Source organism: Mustela nigripes, chromosome 10, assembly GCF_022355385.1.
Source record: "Mustela nigripes isolate SB6536 chromosome 10, MUSNIG.SB6536, whole genome shotgun sequence".
Lineage (NCBI taxonomy): Eukaryota > Metazoa > Chordata > Mammalia > Carnivora > Mustelidae > Mustela > Mustela nigripes.
The window spans coordinates 28,046,622-28,064,236 of record NC_081566.1 but is presented as its reverse complement, the minus strand read 5'-3'; the positions used below and the strand labels follow the sequence as shown (position 1 = coordinate 28,064,236).

At 35.8% G+C, this 17,615-nt stretch overlaps 1 protein-coding gene across 3 annotated transcripts in view; it reads right to left on the bottom strand.

The window, feature by feature from the left end:
• RC3H1 (ring finger and CCCH-type domains 1) overlaps positions 1 to 17,615 on the bottom strand; it is a 77,604-nt gene that overhangs the window by 31,020 nt on the left and 28,969 nt on the right. For all 3 annotated transcript variants that reach the window (XM_059412871.1, XM_059412870.1, XM_059412872.1), the window contains exons 2-5: positions 10,317 to 10,704; positions 6,405 to 6,525; positions 5,043 to 5,282; positions 4,450 to 4,625 (exon numbers count right to left, since the gene is read on the bottom strand). In XM_059412871.1, coding sequence (XP_059268854.1) covers positions 4,450 to 4,625; positions 5,043 to 5,282; positions 6,405 to 6,525; positions 10,317 to 10,547 — 768 coding nt within the window. In that variant the 5' untranslated portion in view covers positions 10,548 to 10,704. The remainder of the gene's footprint in view (positions 1 to 4,449; positions 4,626 to 5,042; positions 5,283 to 6,404; positions 6,526 to 10,316; positions 10,705 to 17,615) is intronic.

The following is a 17,615-nucleotide window of genomic DNA, read 5'->3' as shown; positions in this document are numbered from 1 at the left end:
CATTTAACTGACTAAGTCATCAGGTGTCCCTATAACAAATTTCTTTTAACAACAATAATAAGATTAAAATGGAACACACTGTTTTGCTTTACACTTCCCCCTTCAAAGACATCAAAATCTTGCAAACAGGGGCGCCTGGGTGGCTTAGTGGGTTAAAGCCTCTGCCTTCAGCTCAGGTCATGATCCTGGGGTCCTGGTATTGAGCCCTGCATCGGGCTCTCTGCTCGGCGGAAAGCCTGCTTCCTCCTTTCTTTCTCTGCCTACTTGTGATCTCTCTCTGTCAAATAAATAAATAAAATCTTAAAAAAAAAAAAAAATCTTGCAAACAGGTCTTACAGAAAGAATGAATATGTGCTGCAGCAAACTAAACTGGATAGACTTTAATACATATAGAGATGTGCAGATACGCCTTTTTTCAAAGAAGAAAAATACTCAGGGCACCTGTCTGGCTCAGCCAGTATAGCATGTGCCTCTTGGTCTCAAGGCATGAATTCAAGCCCCACATTGGATATGGAGTCTATTTCTTTTTATATACATTCATAGGTATGTGTATATATACACACACACAGCAAGGACTTTAAAAGAGGGAAAATATGCAATTATTCTGAAAAAGACAATAACAACAACAATGTATGTTTCTTCTTCATAACTGTGGATTATCAAACTTGGGCTTGCCTGGCATTGAGCTGGCTGACAACCTAACTGAAAGAGTGTCATTCAGATGCTGGTATGATTCTAAAGACGATTAATCTGTACTTAGCTTAATATTCCACAGAGTTTTGCAGGCTTGGCCACCATCAGAAAGTATAAAATAATAATAATGATAATATCTTTTAGTAATTAAAATGATTAACCCTTATTGAGCCTTTAGTATGCTCTAGTCAGTGTGTTAACTTATTAACCATCATACTGACATATTAACTCATTTACTTCTCTAAACTTGTTGAGGTAGGTACTATTGTTGTCTTTGCTGTATCGCTACACTTTGAATCAAGCTGGATTTGGGCCAAAGGCTCAGGAAATCAAAGTCAAATAATATTTTTTAAAAGATTTTATTTATGTGAGATAGAGTTAAGAGAGAGTGTGCATGGGGGAGAGAAAGAGAAAGCACATGAGCGGGTGGGGGGGCAGAGGGAGAGGGCGAGGGAGATAAAGGAAGGCTCTCCACTGAGCAGGGAGCCCCACACAGGGATCAATCCCGGAAACCCGGGATCACGATTTGAGCCAACTCAAATTAACCAACTGAGCCACCCAGGAACCCCCAAAGCAAAATAATTAATTCTACTCCTGGATCACCTGTATCCTAACATATTTCAGAACATATTTTTACCTTGTTAACCTTTTATTCCCACAAGGACTCAAATTCCTCTAGCAGAAAATTCCCATTTTTTTCCTTCCAAAGAAAACTACAGCAAGACTTCTAGGTCATCCTGATTATATTTTTAAATGTATTCCATTCTTATTACAAGAAGTCCTAATTTAAATTTTGTTAGGCAAATCTATAAAAGACCAAATAGATTTAAAAAAAAGAACTAGAGTCACAAAAACAAATATATTTTGCCACCATTTAAAGGCAAGTCAAAAGACCAAATGCATGTGTGGATGTATAAAAACATCCTCTCAATACAAGCTAAACCTTATTAAAATGTAGAATGTCTTCCATATGATATACTAGATTCTCAAAACTGTGTTTTAACTAAAAACAGTCAAAGATTTCCAAGAGATGCATGTCTACAGTAAGTCCCGGAACTGTACTGTACTTATTATCCCTGCCTGAAAAGGTTTTTCTTTAAAGATCTTATTTATTTATTTATTATGACCTGAGCCGAAGGAAGATGCTTAAGGACTGAGCCACCAGGCACCCCTGAAAAAGTAAACGGAATAAAAGAGATGCTAAAAGGATGCAGTTAGAACACAGCTATATGGACAGACACAGCTACAAGGAATAATGGAAGATGTGAGCTCCATCGATGTGAGTTCCACAAATTAAACAGGTATTGGTAGATACTTAACAGAAACTCTAACATAGTGAATAAAATTTAGGGTATGGACCTATCGCAATGAGAGAAGATAAGTCTCATGATGGGAGACTGTGGCACGTATTACCAGCAAGAGAAGATAGCAGGTAGACAATGAAATAAAGGGAAAGAATCAGGACCCAAATCAAAAATAATTGGATTTTTATAAATTTCCAATCTCTTTTCAATTACTATTAATGCTTTTAATTAGGATTGAGAGGTTCACTGTGGGTGTTCTGGGGCTTTTGGACCCCTTATTATTCTTCACAGGGGAAGGATAGATTTCCTTTTCTTTCTTTTTACTTTTTAAGCTTGTAATATTGTGTCTGTGCTGTTATTAAAGAACAAAGAACTTTGGAAGCAGACAGACATTCTGAAGTGTACTGCACATAACACTGTACAATCATGTTATTATAATCATTACAACCAATGTGAGTTATTTGGGGACAATCTGAACTACTTGGGAGTTATTCTGGCTAAAGTTTCTAATAGTCCCAGAGGCACCTATGGCTAAGAACAGGGTTGGGTACAGACCTGGAGTGCACACATCATTTTCAGTATATATATAATCTGACTCAAGAAAGAAAAATAATGTGGGCATTTAGTCAGAGCTTTAAAAATTTTTTTTAAATTAAACTGGCATGCTTTCCGGGCACCTAGTTAAGTGTCTGCCTTCGGCTCATGTCATGATCCCAGGGTTTTGGGATGGAGCTCCAGGTGGGGCTCTCTGCTCAGGGGGGAGCCTGCTTCTCCCTCTCTTTCTCTGCCTGCCACTCCTTCTGCTTGTGCTCTCTTTCTGTGTAAAATAAATAAATAAAATCTTAAAAAATATATAAATAATTTTATTATTTACAAATGTCTTATTAACTTACAAAACATATTTATGAAATATATTGTTATTTATATATTTATAATATAATATATAACAATATTTCTATCATTACAATTATGTAACTCAACAATATTATTTCTATCATTACAACTATGTAATTCATATAATTTATATATAATATATAAATAAATATATAAATTATTTTATGTTTGTATATAAAATATAGTGTTTATAAAAATAAATGTTTTCCTGTTGATTTTATAAACCATGCTTTCTCAGGAAATGAGAAAATAAACTACAACAGACCGTAGGATTTTTTAGTTTGAGTGTCAGATGAGGGGACATGGTGACCCAGGAAAGGATATCCTTACAGTCTGTATGAATTAAAAAATTTTTAGTGGCTTGCCTCTCTGGTCCATGAAGTACTAGGTATGTGTGTGACAGAAGCAAGAAGCCTTCACATTAAGAAGTCAGGAAAACAGGATGAATGATAAATGCTACATAGGAAGCACTGATTGTCTAAAGCAGTGCTGATTCAATTTGGGATACAAAAGAATATGTACAGGGGCGCCTGGGTGGTTCAGTGGGTTAAGCCTCTGCCTTCGGCTCAGGTCATGATCCCAGGGTCCTGGGATCAAGTCCCACATTGGGCTCTCTGCTCAGCAGGGAGCCTGCTTCCTCCTCTCTCTCTGCCTGCTTGTGATCTGTCAAATAAATAAATAAAATCTTAAAAAAGAAAAAAAAAAGAGTATGTCCAGCCTTATTATATATACTGAAAATGAAATGACAAATGAACTCCAGTACTGTACATGTGGAATTACAGCAGGAGCAAAGAGCAAAATGAAACTTCTTGCTTCAATTACTCTGTTTTCAGACCAATTCTGCATATAGCCTTAGTGGAACAATGACACACAGCTTATTAGCCTCTTCAAATATCAAAATCTATAAACCTCAGTTTGATCCATATGTGGATCAAATTGTTGTTGTTCAGTATCTAATATACAAAATTTAATATAATAGGGGTGCCTGGGTGGTTCAGTGGATTAAAGCCTCTGCCTTCGGCTCAGGTCCTGATCTCAGGGTCCTGGGATCGGGCCCCACATTGGGCTCTCTGCTCAGCAGGGAGCCTGCTTCCTCCTCTCTCTCTCTGCCTGCCTCTCTGCCTACTTGTGATCTCTGTCAAATAAATAAATAAAATCTTAAAAAAAAATTAATAAAATAAGATTTAACTTTAATAGGACACCATCTAAATTCCTTTCATTTATTATTTTTTTTTTACATTTTTCAAAACAAAAACTCTTTTAATTTTCTTAGGGGCAACTTTATTAAACTCAAAAGTTTTACTACTAGGGCACCTGTAGTGGGTTAAAGCCTCTGCCTTCAGCTCAGGTCATGATCTCAGGGTCCTGGGATCGAGCCCTGCATCAGGGTCTCTGCTCAGCAGGGAGCCTGCTTCCCTTCCTCTCTCTCTCTGCCTGTCTCTCTGCCTACTTGTGATCTCTGTCAAATAAATAAAATATAAAAAAAAAAGTTTTATTACTTAAGTTTGGGAAAAAGATAATGTTTCCTTTTAAGCTGAAATATAACCTTAGTTCATACCTTGAAGCAGGAAGCTCTATAAAGGAGCTGAACAACATGCCCAATGCTAGTTTTAGAGGCCTGAGGAAACCGTGGCTCCAATCTTTGCACCACAAAGAGAACCAAGACTTTCCTTGACAGAGCAGAACCATCTTCCAAGGCCAGGAGAACCAGCTTTAGAGCTTCCTCCTGCATTGCTAGGGAAAGTTAGGCAAAACCAAAATTTATCATGTATAAAGGTAAGATAAATTTATTTATTAGAAGGGCAATATTTAACAATTTCTGCAGGTACCACTCCATGGGCAACACAACACTGTAATACATAGTCACAGTTACACTTTCTAACCATTTTGGGGCAATTTTATATTATACTCTGCATATTTTACTTAAGAAAGCAGATAAAAAAAAATTTCTATCAAATTGAAAACTTTTGACACTGAGAAATGTTTTACATGCTCTAAAATACTGACATGGAATTACCCAAGCCGTGAGTGTCAAGTGGAATATTTCTTGGTAATAACAGAAAAACTAGCCTTTGTATATCACACTTATAGTTCTTAACATCATACTTTTAGAATTATTAGTAGAGTAAATATCAAACTTTGATCACATACCTGGTCCAAGGAACTGGCAGCCCCTAGCCCTGACTGCTGCCCAAAGATTAGAGGAGAGTTGCTGAGGATTCTGGTGCTGAAGAATGAGCTCTGTAACTGTTCGTTCACCTAAAGATCGGGCTGCTCTCATAGCACGAATCCTGCCTTCTTCTTCCACTAGTTGGCAGTGGACCAGAGTCACCAGCTTCCTCTGCATTGGGCGACTCAGAACACTCTGAGTAGTGCTATTCAGACCCACTCCTTTAAAGAGAGTAAAAAGTTATTTCTAGGTTTACAATGCAATTTTAGAGTCCAGAAAAACTTCTCTGATGGGCTTACTGATTTATACATACATGAATAGTTCCCAGTTCTACTGTAATGTTTAAAATAAATAATAGATAAAACTATATAAAGCCTAGCCTGCATTTTAAAAGTATACAAAAGCTATTATCTCATGTAAATATAACACTCATTACAACTTTAAATATATCATTATTCATCATAACCACGGAGGGAAAAGGGGAAAAGGCCAGATATTAAGACTCAAATCTTGAGGTCCTAACAGTTCTGGCATTTTACTTCCTAATGGTTAATTTTACCTTCCTAATGAAATAACAAGTCATAATGGCAAGGCAGAAAGAGCAACTTCCAATTTTATTTCATTCCCTATGGCACACCATATAAAACTGAATAGAAGGCAGACAATCCAGAGTTGTCAAATGATGGAGAGCTCTTCTGAAACCACATTCACTTATATTTGCAACTCATTCAAATGTTTCCAACATCACATAAACTCTGAAGTCACCTATTTAATGTGATTTGTAATGATATTATTTAGTGGTTGTGGGTTTGATTTATAATAAATAAGTAAATTTCATTAGCATTCACTTACAGCCCACAATTTTTTTTAAAAGATTTATTTATGGGGAGTCTGGGTGGCTCAGTCAGTTAAATATCTGCCTTCAGATCCCAGGGTAATGGGATCCAGCACCGTGTCGGGCTCCTTGCCCATCGGGGAGCTGGCTTCTCCCTCTCCTCTCTGCTTGTACTCTCTTCTGCTATTTCTGTCATTCTCTCTCAAATAAATAAATAAATGAAATCTTTAAAATACATAAATAAACAAACAAATAAGTAAAATAAAAGATTTATTTTAGAGAGGAGGTTGAGGGACAGAGGGAGAGAGAAACTCAAGAAAACGCTGAGCTGAGCAGAGTTTGGCACGGGGCTCAATCTCATGCCCTTGAGATCGTGACCTGAGCTGAAACGGAGAGGCAGACACTTAACTGACTGCACCCTCCAGGCACCCGTACAATTTTTATGATAATAAAAACATCCTTAATGATGTTTAAACATGTTTAGCATGGGTAGCTGCATCCGATTTACCTCTAGCACTGCTGAGTGGCTTCAGGTACAATGCTAATTCTTCTACACATTTCTTGGCTTCCTCATAATGCTTTGTATCTTCAACCCCACTACACAAAGTAATGGGTTGCTGCTCAGGGACCTTCAGGTCAGAAGAAATGGTCTGTATGAGTACTCATTGTTTTATTGAGTATATTTTATGCACTGCTACTCTGTGGTAACATCAAAGCGCTTATGAAATTTACTGAATTCTTCCAAAGGCCTTTTCTATACTAATACACAAAATTTAATGCACTGGTTTTGGTTTTGTAATAGCTTTACTGAAATATAATTTGTACACCATATAAGCTACCCATTTAAGATATACAATTCAATGGTTTTTAGTATATTTATAACAGTAAAACCATAACCACAATTTTAGAACATTTTCATCATCCCTCCAAAGAAGACAGTATCATACTCTTTTGTCTCCCCTCTCATATTTCCTCCCAACTCCCCACCAACCTTAGGAAAATAATGATCTATTATCTGTCTCTATGGAGTTGCCTACTTTGGACATTTCACATTAACAGAAATCAAAGAACCATATATAGTTACTTCCAAAGTGGCTACACTATCTTTTATTCTCACCAGCAATCAATGAGTTCTGTTGCTGCACAGCCTCACCAGCACTTGGTATTGTGTTCTGGATTTTAGCTATTCTAATTGGTATGTAGCATAATCTTATTGTCTTAATTTGCAATTCCTTAATGACAAATGATATTGAGCAACTTTCCATTGTTCATTTACCATCTGTATATCCTCTCTGATGAGGTATTTATTCAGATCTTTCCCCATTTTAACATTATGTCCTTTTTATTACTGAATTATAGGAATCTTTTATTTATTTATTTATTACATATGAAGTTGCAGGGGAATTTATCAGCACATCTAAATCTGAAAAAAAAAAAAAGGTTATAGACTTACAAGGCTAAGCTGCAAGTAGGGAGCAGAAGGGAGAAAAACTTTAGTTGCTATTAGGTTTTTATTCCAAACTGCATCAGTTCATTAGAAACAAATGGTTTATAAAGGACTTAGTCCATAACTTTAAGAGTCTTTTATATATCCTAGACATGACTTTCAGATATGTGAGTTACAATTATTTTCTCCCATTCTGAGAGTTGGGTCTTTCACTCCCTGATGGTCCTTTGAAGCACTTGATTTAATTCAATTTACCCTTTTATTCCTTGTGTTTTTCATGTCCTATCTTAAAAAGAAAAAACAAAACCAAACCTACCCACTGCCTACTCCAAGATCATTAAGATTTATGAGTTCTATGGTTTTAGCTTTTACATTTAGCCTTTGGTTCATTCTGAATTAGTTTTTGTATTTGGTGTGAGGCAGGGGTCCAAATTCATTCTTTTGCATTTGGATATCCAGTTTTTCAGCACCAACTGCTGGAAAAACTGTCCTTTTCTCACTGAATGGTCTTAGAAACATTGCCAAAAATCATTTCACATGCGTGGGTTTATTTCTGGGCTCTGTTCTATTCCACTGAACTAAATGTATGTCTTTATACCAGTACCATACTGTCTTGATCACTGTAGCTTTGCAGTTTCAAAATGTGGAGTCTAAATCCTCCAACTTTGTCCTTTTTCAAGATTGTTTTAACTATTTGTGGTCCCTTCTGATGCCATGTGAGTTTTAGGATTGGCTTTTTGTTGTTGTTGTTTCTGCAAAAAGGAAAACCACAATTGGGGGTTTGATACAGCTGGCATTGAATTTGTAGATGGTTTTGGGTAGTACTATGATCTTAACAATATTAATTCTGCCAGCCCATGAGCAATGTCTATTTATTTATGTCTTCTTTAAATTTCTTTCAGCAACGTTTTGTAGCTTTTCAGTGCACAAGTCTTTCTCCCCCTTTGCTAAATTTAGTCCTAAGTATTTTATTATCTGATGCTAGTGTAAACGGATTCATTTTCTCAATTTCCTTTTGGATTTTTCATTGATAGTGTATAAAAATGCAACTAATGTGTTGACTTTGTATCCTGCAACTTTGCCTAATTCATTTATGAACTTGTAACAGCTTTCTAATGGAAATCTTTAGAGTTAAAATAGTGACTACTATATATTGAAATTCCCTGTCCTTGTTCCTCAAAATGTTAATAATAGAACCACCCTATGATCCAGCAATTGCACTATTAGTTATTTACCCATAGGATATAAGAATACAGATTCGAAGGGATACATACACCCCCATGTTTTACAGCGGCACTATCAACAATAGCCAAACTATGGGGAGAGCCCAAATGTCCATCGACTGATGAACGGATAAAGACGACGTGGTGTATATCTACAATGGAATATTACTCAGCCATCAAAAAGAATGAGATCTTGTTTGCAATGACATGGATGGAGCTAGAACATATTATGCTAAGAGAAATCAATCAGGCAGAGAAAAATGCCATATAATCTCACTCATATGTAGAATTTAAGAAAGAAAACAAATGAACAAATGAGCACACAGAAAGGGGGAAAAGAAAAAAGGAAAGAGGGAAACAAACCATAAGAGACTCTTAATGATAGAGAACAAACTGAGGGCAGACAGAGGGACGTGGGTTGGAGATGGGCTAGATGGGTGATAGACATTAAGCAGGGTACTTGTTATGAGCAGCGAGTGTTGTAAACAAGTGATGAATCACTGAATTCTACTCCAGAAACCAATATTGTATTGTATGTTAACCACCTAAAATTAAAAAAAAAATAATAAAATGCCCAATCCTCAAATATAAACATTAGTTGTTTCAGTTAAGATATAACAAGGTCTTACTCATTTTGTAGAAAGAGTTAGTTCATCTTTAGACAATTTCATGAAAAAAAAAAAAAAGCAAGCCTTGGTTATTTGCTATTATTAAAATAGTATATTTTTAAAATTATTACTCTTAGTAAGTCTATTTTTTAAATGTTTCTGAACTATCATATGGGATTTTCAAAATAAAAAGAAATTATTATGAAATGAAAAATTAAGTGCAAGAAGCAAAAGGACCTATTATTGCACTTCCCCTTTTGACAAATATTTTGTAGTGTTGTTCGTAACATCACAAGAGAGGTTTATAAATAAGTTTTCCTTTTGAATAAGTTATTCTACAACTGCTCTCTTCATCTCCAACATACATAATATCAACCTTTCGTACATTTTAGCAGCTTTTGCCAAGACTGATCTAGAGAACATCAATGCAGCCAGATCCAAAGTTCTAGTATATTTATTCAAAAAATGATTTTTGGTAAATATATGGCATTTCAGACTCACACTCTGAACATTTAGTAAAGGATTACTTAAATAAATCATATCTAGCTTTCAACAACCCACCTCCCTTGGCTTTGTGAAATCTTCTGAAGATACTACTGATCCCTAAATTTGAGAATAAGGACATTAAATTTTAGAGTATTACCATCAGAATTGCTAGACTAACTTTAACATTTAGATACCTAGGAATATTTGCTTCTACTCTAGAAAAATGGTTCCCAATATGCTCTAGAGTTCTTGTCACCGTCTTCATCTTTCATTTCAGTTAGTGTCTATTATGGACAACTGTCTGAAGTAGCTTCATTTTTCCTATTAAGTAAAAAGCAATGGTTTTATGAGCAGTATTTTTCTCAATATTAAGAGGTCTCTGTGACTTATCCTCTTAGGTCTCTCTAGTGATCTGAACAGCTGAGATTGCTGAGAAAGGCTGACCACCAGATTAAGGGACTGTTTTGTGCTATGACCAAGGAACACTACACCCCCACGATGTATCTCCCCACACACTGAAATAAAGGATTTGCACAGTACCAGTGGAATTTTCTGTCTATTTAGGTAAAAGGCAATGTTGTCCAATTTTAATTCAAGTTTCCCTTAGGAGAAAAACACATACACTCAGAAACTGAACAGTAAGTGCCCCATCTCACCTGAGCACCCACCAGCTGCAGCAATGCTGAGTTCACGGGGAGGAGCTCAATGTCTGTATTGATAGTGGTCTGGTCAAATGGGCAAGCCTTGCGGTGAAGTTTATTCAGGCACATCTTGCAGACAGTATGGCCACAACCCAAACTGATGGGCTTTCGAATTGTTTCATCGAAAGTCTGAGTGCAAATTGGGCAGGAGAGGAAATCCGTCCACTGTGGAGCTTGTACAGGCATTGTTACTGGAGATACAATTCACTGACACACGCACACACACAGAGAAAATAATCTAAAGCAAAGATTCCACTGGAATCAAAATCTTTGAAAAAAGTTTTTTTTTTTTTTTTTTAAATATCTTCTGTAGATACAGTCAGCACATAGTGTGAAATATAACCTGGAAAACAAAAAAGAGAGAGAGAGAGAAAAATCAGTGTGTCTTCCTTTTCAATTAAACCGTGCGTTCACTCTACTACCTACAACATTTTATACCACACTGTTATTACTATAGTACATTGTTTTGCACTTCTATAGCATCAGAGCCATAACAAAACATCTAGTTTTATCCCCTCACTGTAGAGATGGGGAATGGACCCCAGAAAGAAAATTACTTGCTCAAGGTAACAAATGAAGTTAGTAATAAAGTTAGATCCAGTATCTACATCTCTGAAGTTTACTGAAGTCTATGATTATATAGAAGAATTAGCCTTTTTTTTTCTTTTTTTAAGATTTTATTTATTTGTCGGAGAGAGAGTGAGTGAGAGTGTGAGCACAGAGAGAGCAGCAGGCAGAGGGGGGAAGCAGGCGCCCTGCTGAGGAGGGAGCCGGAAGTGGGACTCGATCACAGGACCCTGGGATCAGGACCTGAGAGAAAAGCATCCGCTTAACTGAACCACTCAGGTATCCCAGAATTAGCCTTTTTAAGGTGGTTACTAATACTATTTCTTTCTTTTTTGCTTTTTTAATTTTTATTTTTTTAAATTTTTTATTTTTATAAACATATATTTTTATCCCCAGGGGTACAGGTCTGTGAATCGCCAGGTTTACACACTTCACAGCACTCACCAAAGCACATACCCTCCCCAATGTCCATAACCACCCCCCCTTCTCCCAACCCCCCTCCCCCCGCAACCCTCAGTTTGTTTTGTGAGATTAAGAGTCACTTACGGTTTGTCTCCCTCCCAATAATACTATTTCTTGATGTGAATGCCAGTTACATCTATCTGTTCAGCTGTGAAAATTTATCAAGCTGTACACTGATGACATGTACACTTCTGTACATGTTACACCTCAAAAAAGTTTTTAAAAATTGGCATAAAGCAAAACCACCTTAAAATATTTTATCATCAAATTGGGTATAGGTAGGGCGCCTGGGTAGCTCAGTTGGTTGGGCATCTGCCTTCAGCTCAGGTCATGATCTTAAGATTGGGATTAAGGTCCCAATCAGGCTCCCTGCTTGGCGAGGAGCCTACTTCTCCCTCTCCTCCCTGCTCTTGCTTTCTCTAGCTATCTCTGTCTCTCTTTCAAATAAATAAAATATTAAGGAAAAAAAAAAAGGACTTTAAATAAAAAGTCTATGGGCTTTTTTAGTTTGTTTTTAAGGGTCTTAAATATTGTTAAGAATTTTATTTACAGATAGTTATCTTTAAGCCCCTGGTATAGCCTTTATTTACTGCTATTGTGTGTTGTACTGAACAACTGCACAGTTAAAATTATTTACTTCAAAAGATTCTTTAAATTCTCAAATTTATGAATGACAGAACAATTATAATTCAAATTCCATTGCCTAGTCTCTGTTTTTGGCAGAGGATAATAGCCAAATCACAAAATCTATCACCTGTGTCTAACAGAAATTCTTTATATAAAATTCAACCTAAAACTTCCAGCATATAAGTATACACTTACTCTAAATGTCATTTCTAAAAATATGAACATCGTTCAGAACAATAAAGTAATAGTATTACAAGGTTCTCCAAGATTGGATTTTGCTTGAGAGACTGCTTACAAAGATGGAAAAAATTATTTAAGCTGTAATTAACTAGGAAAGTAAATCATCTAGATACCTTATTCTTCAAGCATTATATTTAATTCTTGTCTTATTGAAATAACTCAACCTTAAATGCAAGGCACTTATTGGTGAGAGAGCAGTTTCATTCATTCAGCAAATACTTACTAAGCACTACTATGTGCCAGACTGAATTATTGGGGAAACAGTGAAACGGCACGGTCATAATATCCGCCTTCTAAGTAATATTAGTTTTGTTTGGGTTTTTGCAAAGTGTGCTATAAGATAAATGGATTTTACCAGGTTAATTTCATGTTTAGGATATAAAATTAAAGTTATCTGCATGTGTGTTAAAATGGCCCCTGCAATAACAAGAATGAGTAAAGAAAGAAACTGCTCACATTTTGATTTCTATAATGTTTTAAAGATAAATACTTCTAATAAAATAGATTTAATTAAATAGACTGAGTAGCTACAGTTATGTTTATATAAAATCATTACTATTTAATAAACTGAAACTCTCATCTGGAATGGTAAAAAAGAGAACAGTATCTAATTACTCTATTCAACTGCACTCAAATGCTACATTTGTGTATGGGGTTAAAAAATGCTCCAAAATAAAAAAAGGAGTAAAGTTTTAGAAGACATAATACTCAGAAAAAAGAAGTAGGTATTAGTCAAAAAACTGCTTGCTGAACCTGATTAAATCAATAAAGTATCACCTACATGAACTTTTCTATAGATTAGCATAGCAATTTATATTAATGCCTGTGAAGAATCTGATCTTGTGTTAATCTCTGCAAAGTAATTTAATGGTTCCTTCCTTTTTATTAGTATAGTCTTGAAACAACTTAAAATTTTTTAACCATTAAGTAAAGATAACAAAACACAGTACTTTATTCTCTCAAACACTGTAACTATACAAACCCCAAAGGGCAATACAGTACAATTTTTACCATTACACAGCTATGTGCCACATTCTATGCTAAATGCCTTGCATACAGAACACTTATAAAAGGTAGATAATTACTGTTATTCCATTTTACAGATTTGAGAAATGGAGGTTTAGAGAGGCTGAGTAAGATAAAAAGAAAGAGCTAAAATACTAAACCCAGATATTCTCGCACAAAACCCAAACTCTTAGCCGTATCACCATTCACAAATTAAAGGTTAAATAGAAGTAAGGAAGAACTATATGTGACTTCATTCAAAAACCAATGTCACAAAGCTGTGCTAATAGCTACTGACCTCACAGCAATTCTGCTAACCTTACTGCCAAATCTAATGGTCAGGTCACTGTTCTAATCTTATTTGTCTTCTCAATAAGATGTGAAACAGATGACTACTAACTTCCTGCTTCTTATAAAGTGTCAATGAAACACATTCCTCTCGTCCCCTCCAACTTGCTGACTGTGTTTTTGATCTCTTAAACTCCTGTATGTTGGAATCATCAGATCTCTACTTTGAGTTTCCTTTTCTCATCATTCTTCAGCTAAAATCCTAAAACAGCTTTCTGTAAGATTTACAATAAACTCTGGATTTCTTATACTGGTTTACAAAACCCTAATTGATATGACATAATTCTACTTCAACTTCATTTTCTTTCTTTTTTTTTTTTTTAAAAAGATTTTATTTATTTATTTGACAGAGAGAAATCACAAGTAGGCAGAGAGGCAGGCAGAGAGAGAGAGGAGGAAGCAGGCTCCCCGCTGAGCAGAGAGCCCGATGTGGGACTCGATCCCAGGACCCTGAGATCATGACCTGAGCCGAAGGCAGCGGCTTATCCCACTGAGCCACCCAGGCGCCCTCAACTTCATTTTCTAACACTCATTCCACCTCCCTAGTACTGTCCAGCTATTCAAGGGAAACGTGTTCCCACCTTAGTATAATAATATGAGGTATTCTCTCTAATCTTTGAATTGGAAACCATTTACTTTGATGTTATCAAAAATGTCAAGTGTTCCTTAACCACTTAAAACTCTAAATCACTTTTTAACCCATCACTGTATTTAAATTCTCTATAAAACATTTCTATCATCTGTAAGTAGCATTTTCTTTCTTATATTTAATTTTTTAAAAGATTTTATGTATTTATTTGACAGACAGAGATCACAAGTAGGCAGAGAGGCAGGCAGAGAGAGAAAGGAGGAAGCAAGCTCCCCATCAAGCAGAGAGCCCAATGTGGGGCTTGATCCCAGGACCCCGGGATCATGATCTGAGCTGAAGGCAGAGGTGCCCCTCTTTCTTATATTTTAATCTGCTTACTTAATACCCATCTTCTATAAGAATACAGATTCGACAAGAGCTAAGACCTAATGTGTCTTGTTCACTATAAAAGCTATAGCTCCTTACTACAATTTAGGCACACTAAAAATTTTGTGTGTAATTTCAGAGAGTTCACAGACCTGTGGAAATCTACTCAGAAATCTCTAAGGTACTTAGAAACTCTAAATTAAGAAATTCTAATCTACATTATTCCTTAATGAGTCTTAAAAATTTATAAATAAATATTTGAGATTTATTATATGTCAGACACTGCAATATGGAAACAGGTAAAAAAACATGGTCAACATCAGTTTTATAGACTTGAAAACTCATGGCTCTCCTATATGAACTCAGATCTATGCTGCCATAAAAAATTTTCTAAATCATTCTGTTATAACAAGAATTCAAAATTTTATCGGTAAAAGAGACCTCAGAGATCATCTGGTTCTAACCTAGTTTTTCAAGAGGATATACTAACATTTACTTCTGTCCCTATCAAAAGCAAGTATTATTAAGCTTTTTCAAACACCTCTTTTCATTTAATCTTTAAAACCCAAAGAACAGGATGCCTGGGTGTGTCTGTCAGTTAAGCCTCTGCCTTCGGCTCAGGCTCAGGTCATGATCCCTGGGTCCTGAGATGGAGTCCTGTATTGGGCTCCTTGCTCAGCAGGGAGCCTCCTTCTCCCTCTATGGGCAGCTCTCCACTGCACACCCACTGTGCGCGCTCTCTCTCTCTCTCTGACAAATGAATAAAATCTTTAAAAATAAATAAAACCCAAAGAACTTGGGATCATTTTTCTTCTTTTGGCAGAGAAATAAAAATAACATTAAAAAAAAAATTCAAAGAACTCTGTCCAAGGTCACACAGGTAGTATCTGGCCAAGTCAAGACGACACAGCCACCTCAGGTCAGTACTTAACACTAAAGGCTACATGCACTTTCCACCACACCAATCTGATATGGAGAAGACCAAAAGGCATGACAAGTAAAACAGTTACAAAGTCATGAAGCTTGATAATGGCAGCGCTAGAATTAGAAACCAAGTTTCCCAACTCCTAGTTCTAGTGTCCCCTGCACCCCACCAGACTGCCTTGCATATAAACCTATATCAACAAACAGCTGATTTTTAAAAATATTCTTGCATATGAAAGCCACAATGACAGTATTTGGCTTAGATCAAAGCATCCATTAATCTTGGAAATGACAGGTAAAATTGTTTATATACACATCTCATTCTTCTGGGAATAAGATCCCTGAGTTTTATCAGATTCTCAAAGGTTTTATTTGGGGAGGAAGATGGGGGGAAGGTTAAGTATCACTGACTCAGACATATTGAAATGAAATAAAGTAACTGGTGAAAACATAAGAATATTAAAAAAATAATAATTTATATGAAAATATATCTCCTCTATATTTGCACCACAATCTCAGATTAACTCTTATAAATTTTTTTAAAAGTGATATTCATGTACATCAAACATTTTTTTTACACGGTTACACTGAAATGTCTCCCTCTCACCCCTATTTCCCATCCTGCTAGTCCTTATTTCCATGCCACCTCCACAGATTCACCACTGCTATTATTCTCTTTCAGTTTCTTTATTCATCTAGCTCAAATACATATTATTAATTGGGGAAAAAAAAGCATTTAAATGAAGTTATTTACAACTCTTCTATCCCTTTCTTCATTAAACCGGTTTTTCTTAGAATGAGGTTCTGTCAAGAAAGGAAAAAAATATCCTAAATAATTCTTCTAATTACAAAGCACATGTGCACAAGGCCTCCAGATAAATCATGGTATGTTAGGGATCTGCCCACATGTTGCTCAACAGGGCTAATTCTACTGGAGTCTTTCTAACCAGAAAAGCATGAATGATGGTCCTCTTCAGTTCTAACAAAACCCAAAGGAGGGGTGGGCTGCTCAATGATGAGAGCAATGATTAACTTTCCTATCAGTTAAAACAAGGCCTACTCCCCTAATACCCCTGATACTAGGTGATAATACAGAACACACATGACAGTTAAATAGCTATCAGTCCACCTTGAAGAAGGCCCAAATTTTAAAATATCACATAACTTCCCCCAATAATAAGCACATTTTTACAGCATGAATAGCGCTCATAGCTACTATAGACATGACACGATACATAAAAGAGCTTGGTTTTCTGAAAATAAAGCATGGATCAGGCATTATGCTAGTTGTTTTCAGATGCTTTTCCTTTTAAATGTACACCATAACCCTAAACTATAAAGTAAGGTACCATCAGTCACCAGTATTTGTGAAGTACCAAGTAGGTGTCAACACCGTAGCGCTCTGTACACGGTATCAAATTAAAATAATGTTCACAGCCACACGGTAATGCAGTTATTATCTTCATTTTAATACTAGAGAAACCAAAATACAGAGAAGTACCCAAAGACACAAAACTAGCAAATGCAGGACTATGATTCAAACTTGGCCAGCCTAATCCCCAAGCTGTACTTTTAAATACTATGATCTGTGTCATCTTATAGATGAGCATTAATAGTCATTAAGGCAGGGAACTTTGAAGAGTGATGGAAATGTTCTAAAATTGGACTGTGGTGATGACTGTACAATTCTGCAAATTTACTAAAATTCATTGAATTATACACTTAGAATAAGTGAATGTTACAGTGTATGAATTATACTTCAATAAAGCTATTAAAATAATCATGAAAGGCTTTTAAATAAAAAGTCTCAGCTTTCACATTTTTAAATGCAATATACAACTTAAAAATATAAAGACATCTCTCAGATCTGTTCTATGAATGCAGCAGTAGCCCTATTAAAAGCTAACTTATACTGCTTTAAAGATCTTATTTAAATATATTAAAAACTAACACAAAAAAGTCTTAAAAGTGTATTACCATTTGCTCTACACAGGTTTGTTTTCTCTGCTTCTGACTTAGAGGGAGAAACACAGAAATAAAATTCATCAAGTATCTAGTTTGGGCCACTCACTCCTCTGAGGCATTTTTTAATGCCCATTTTATAGATAACACTTAAAGCTTCAAAA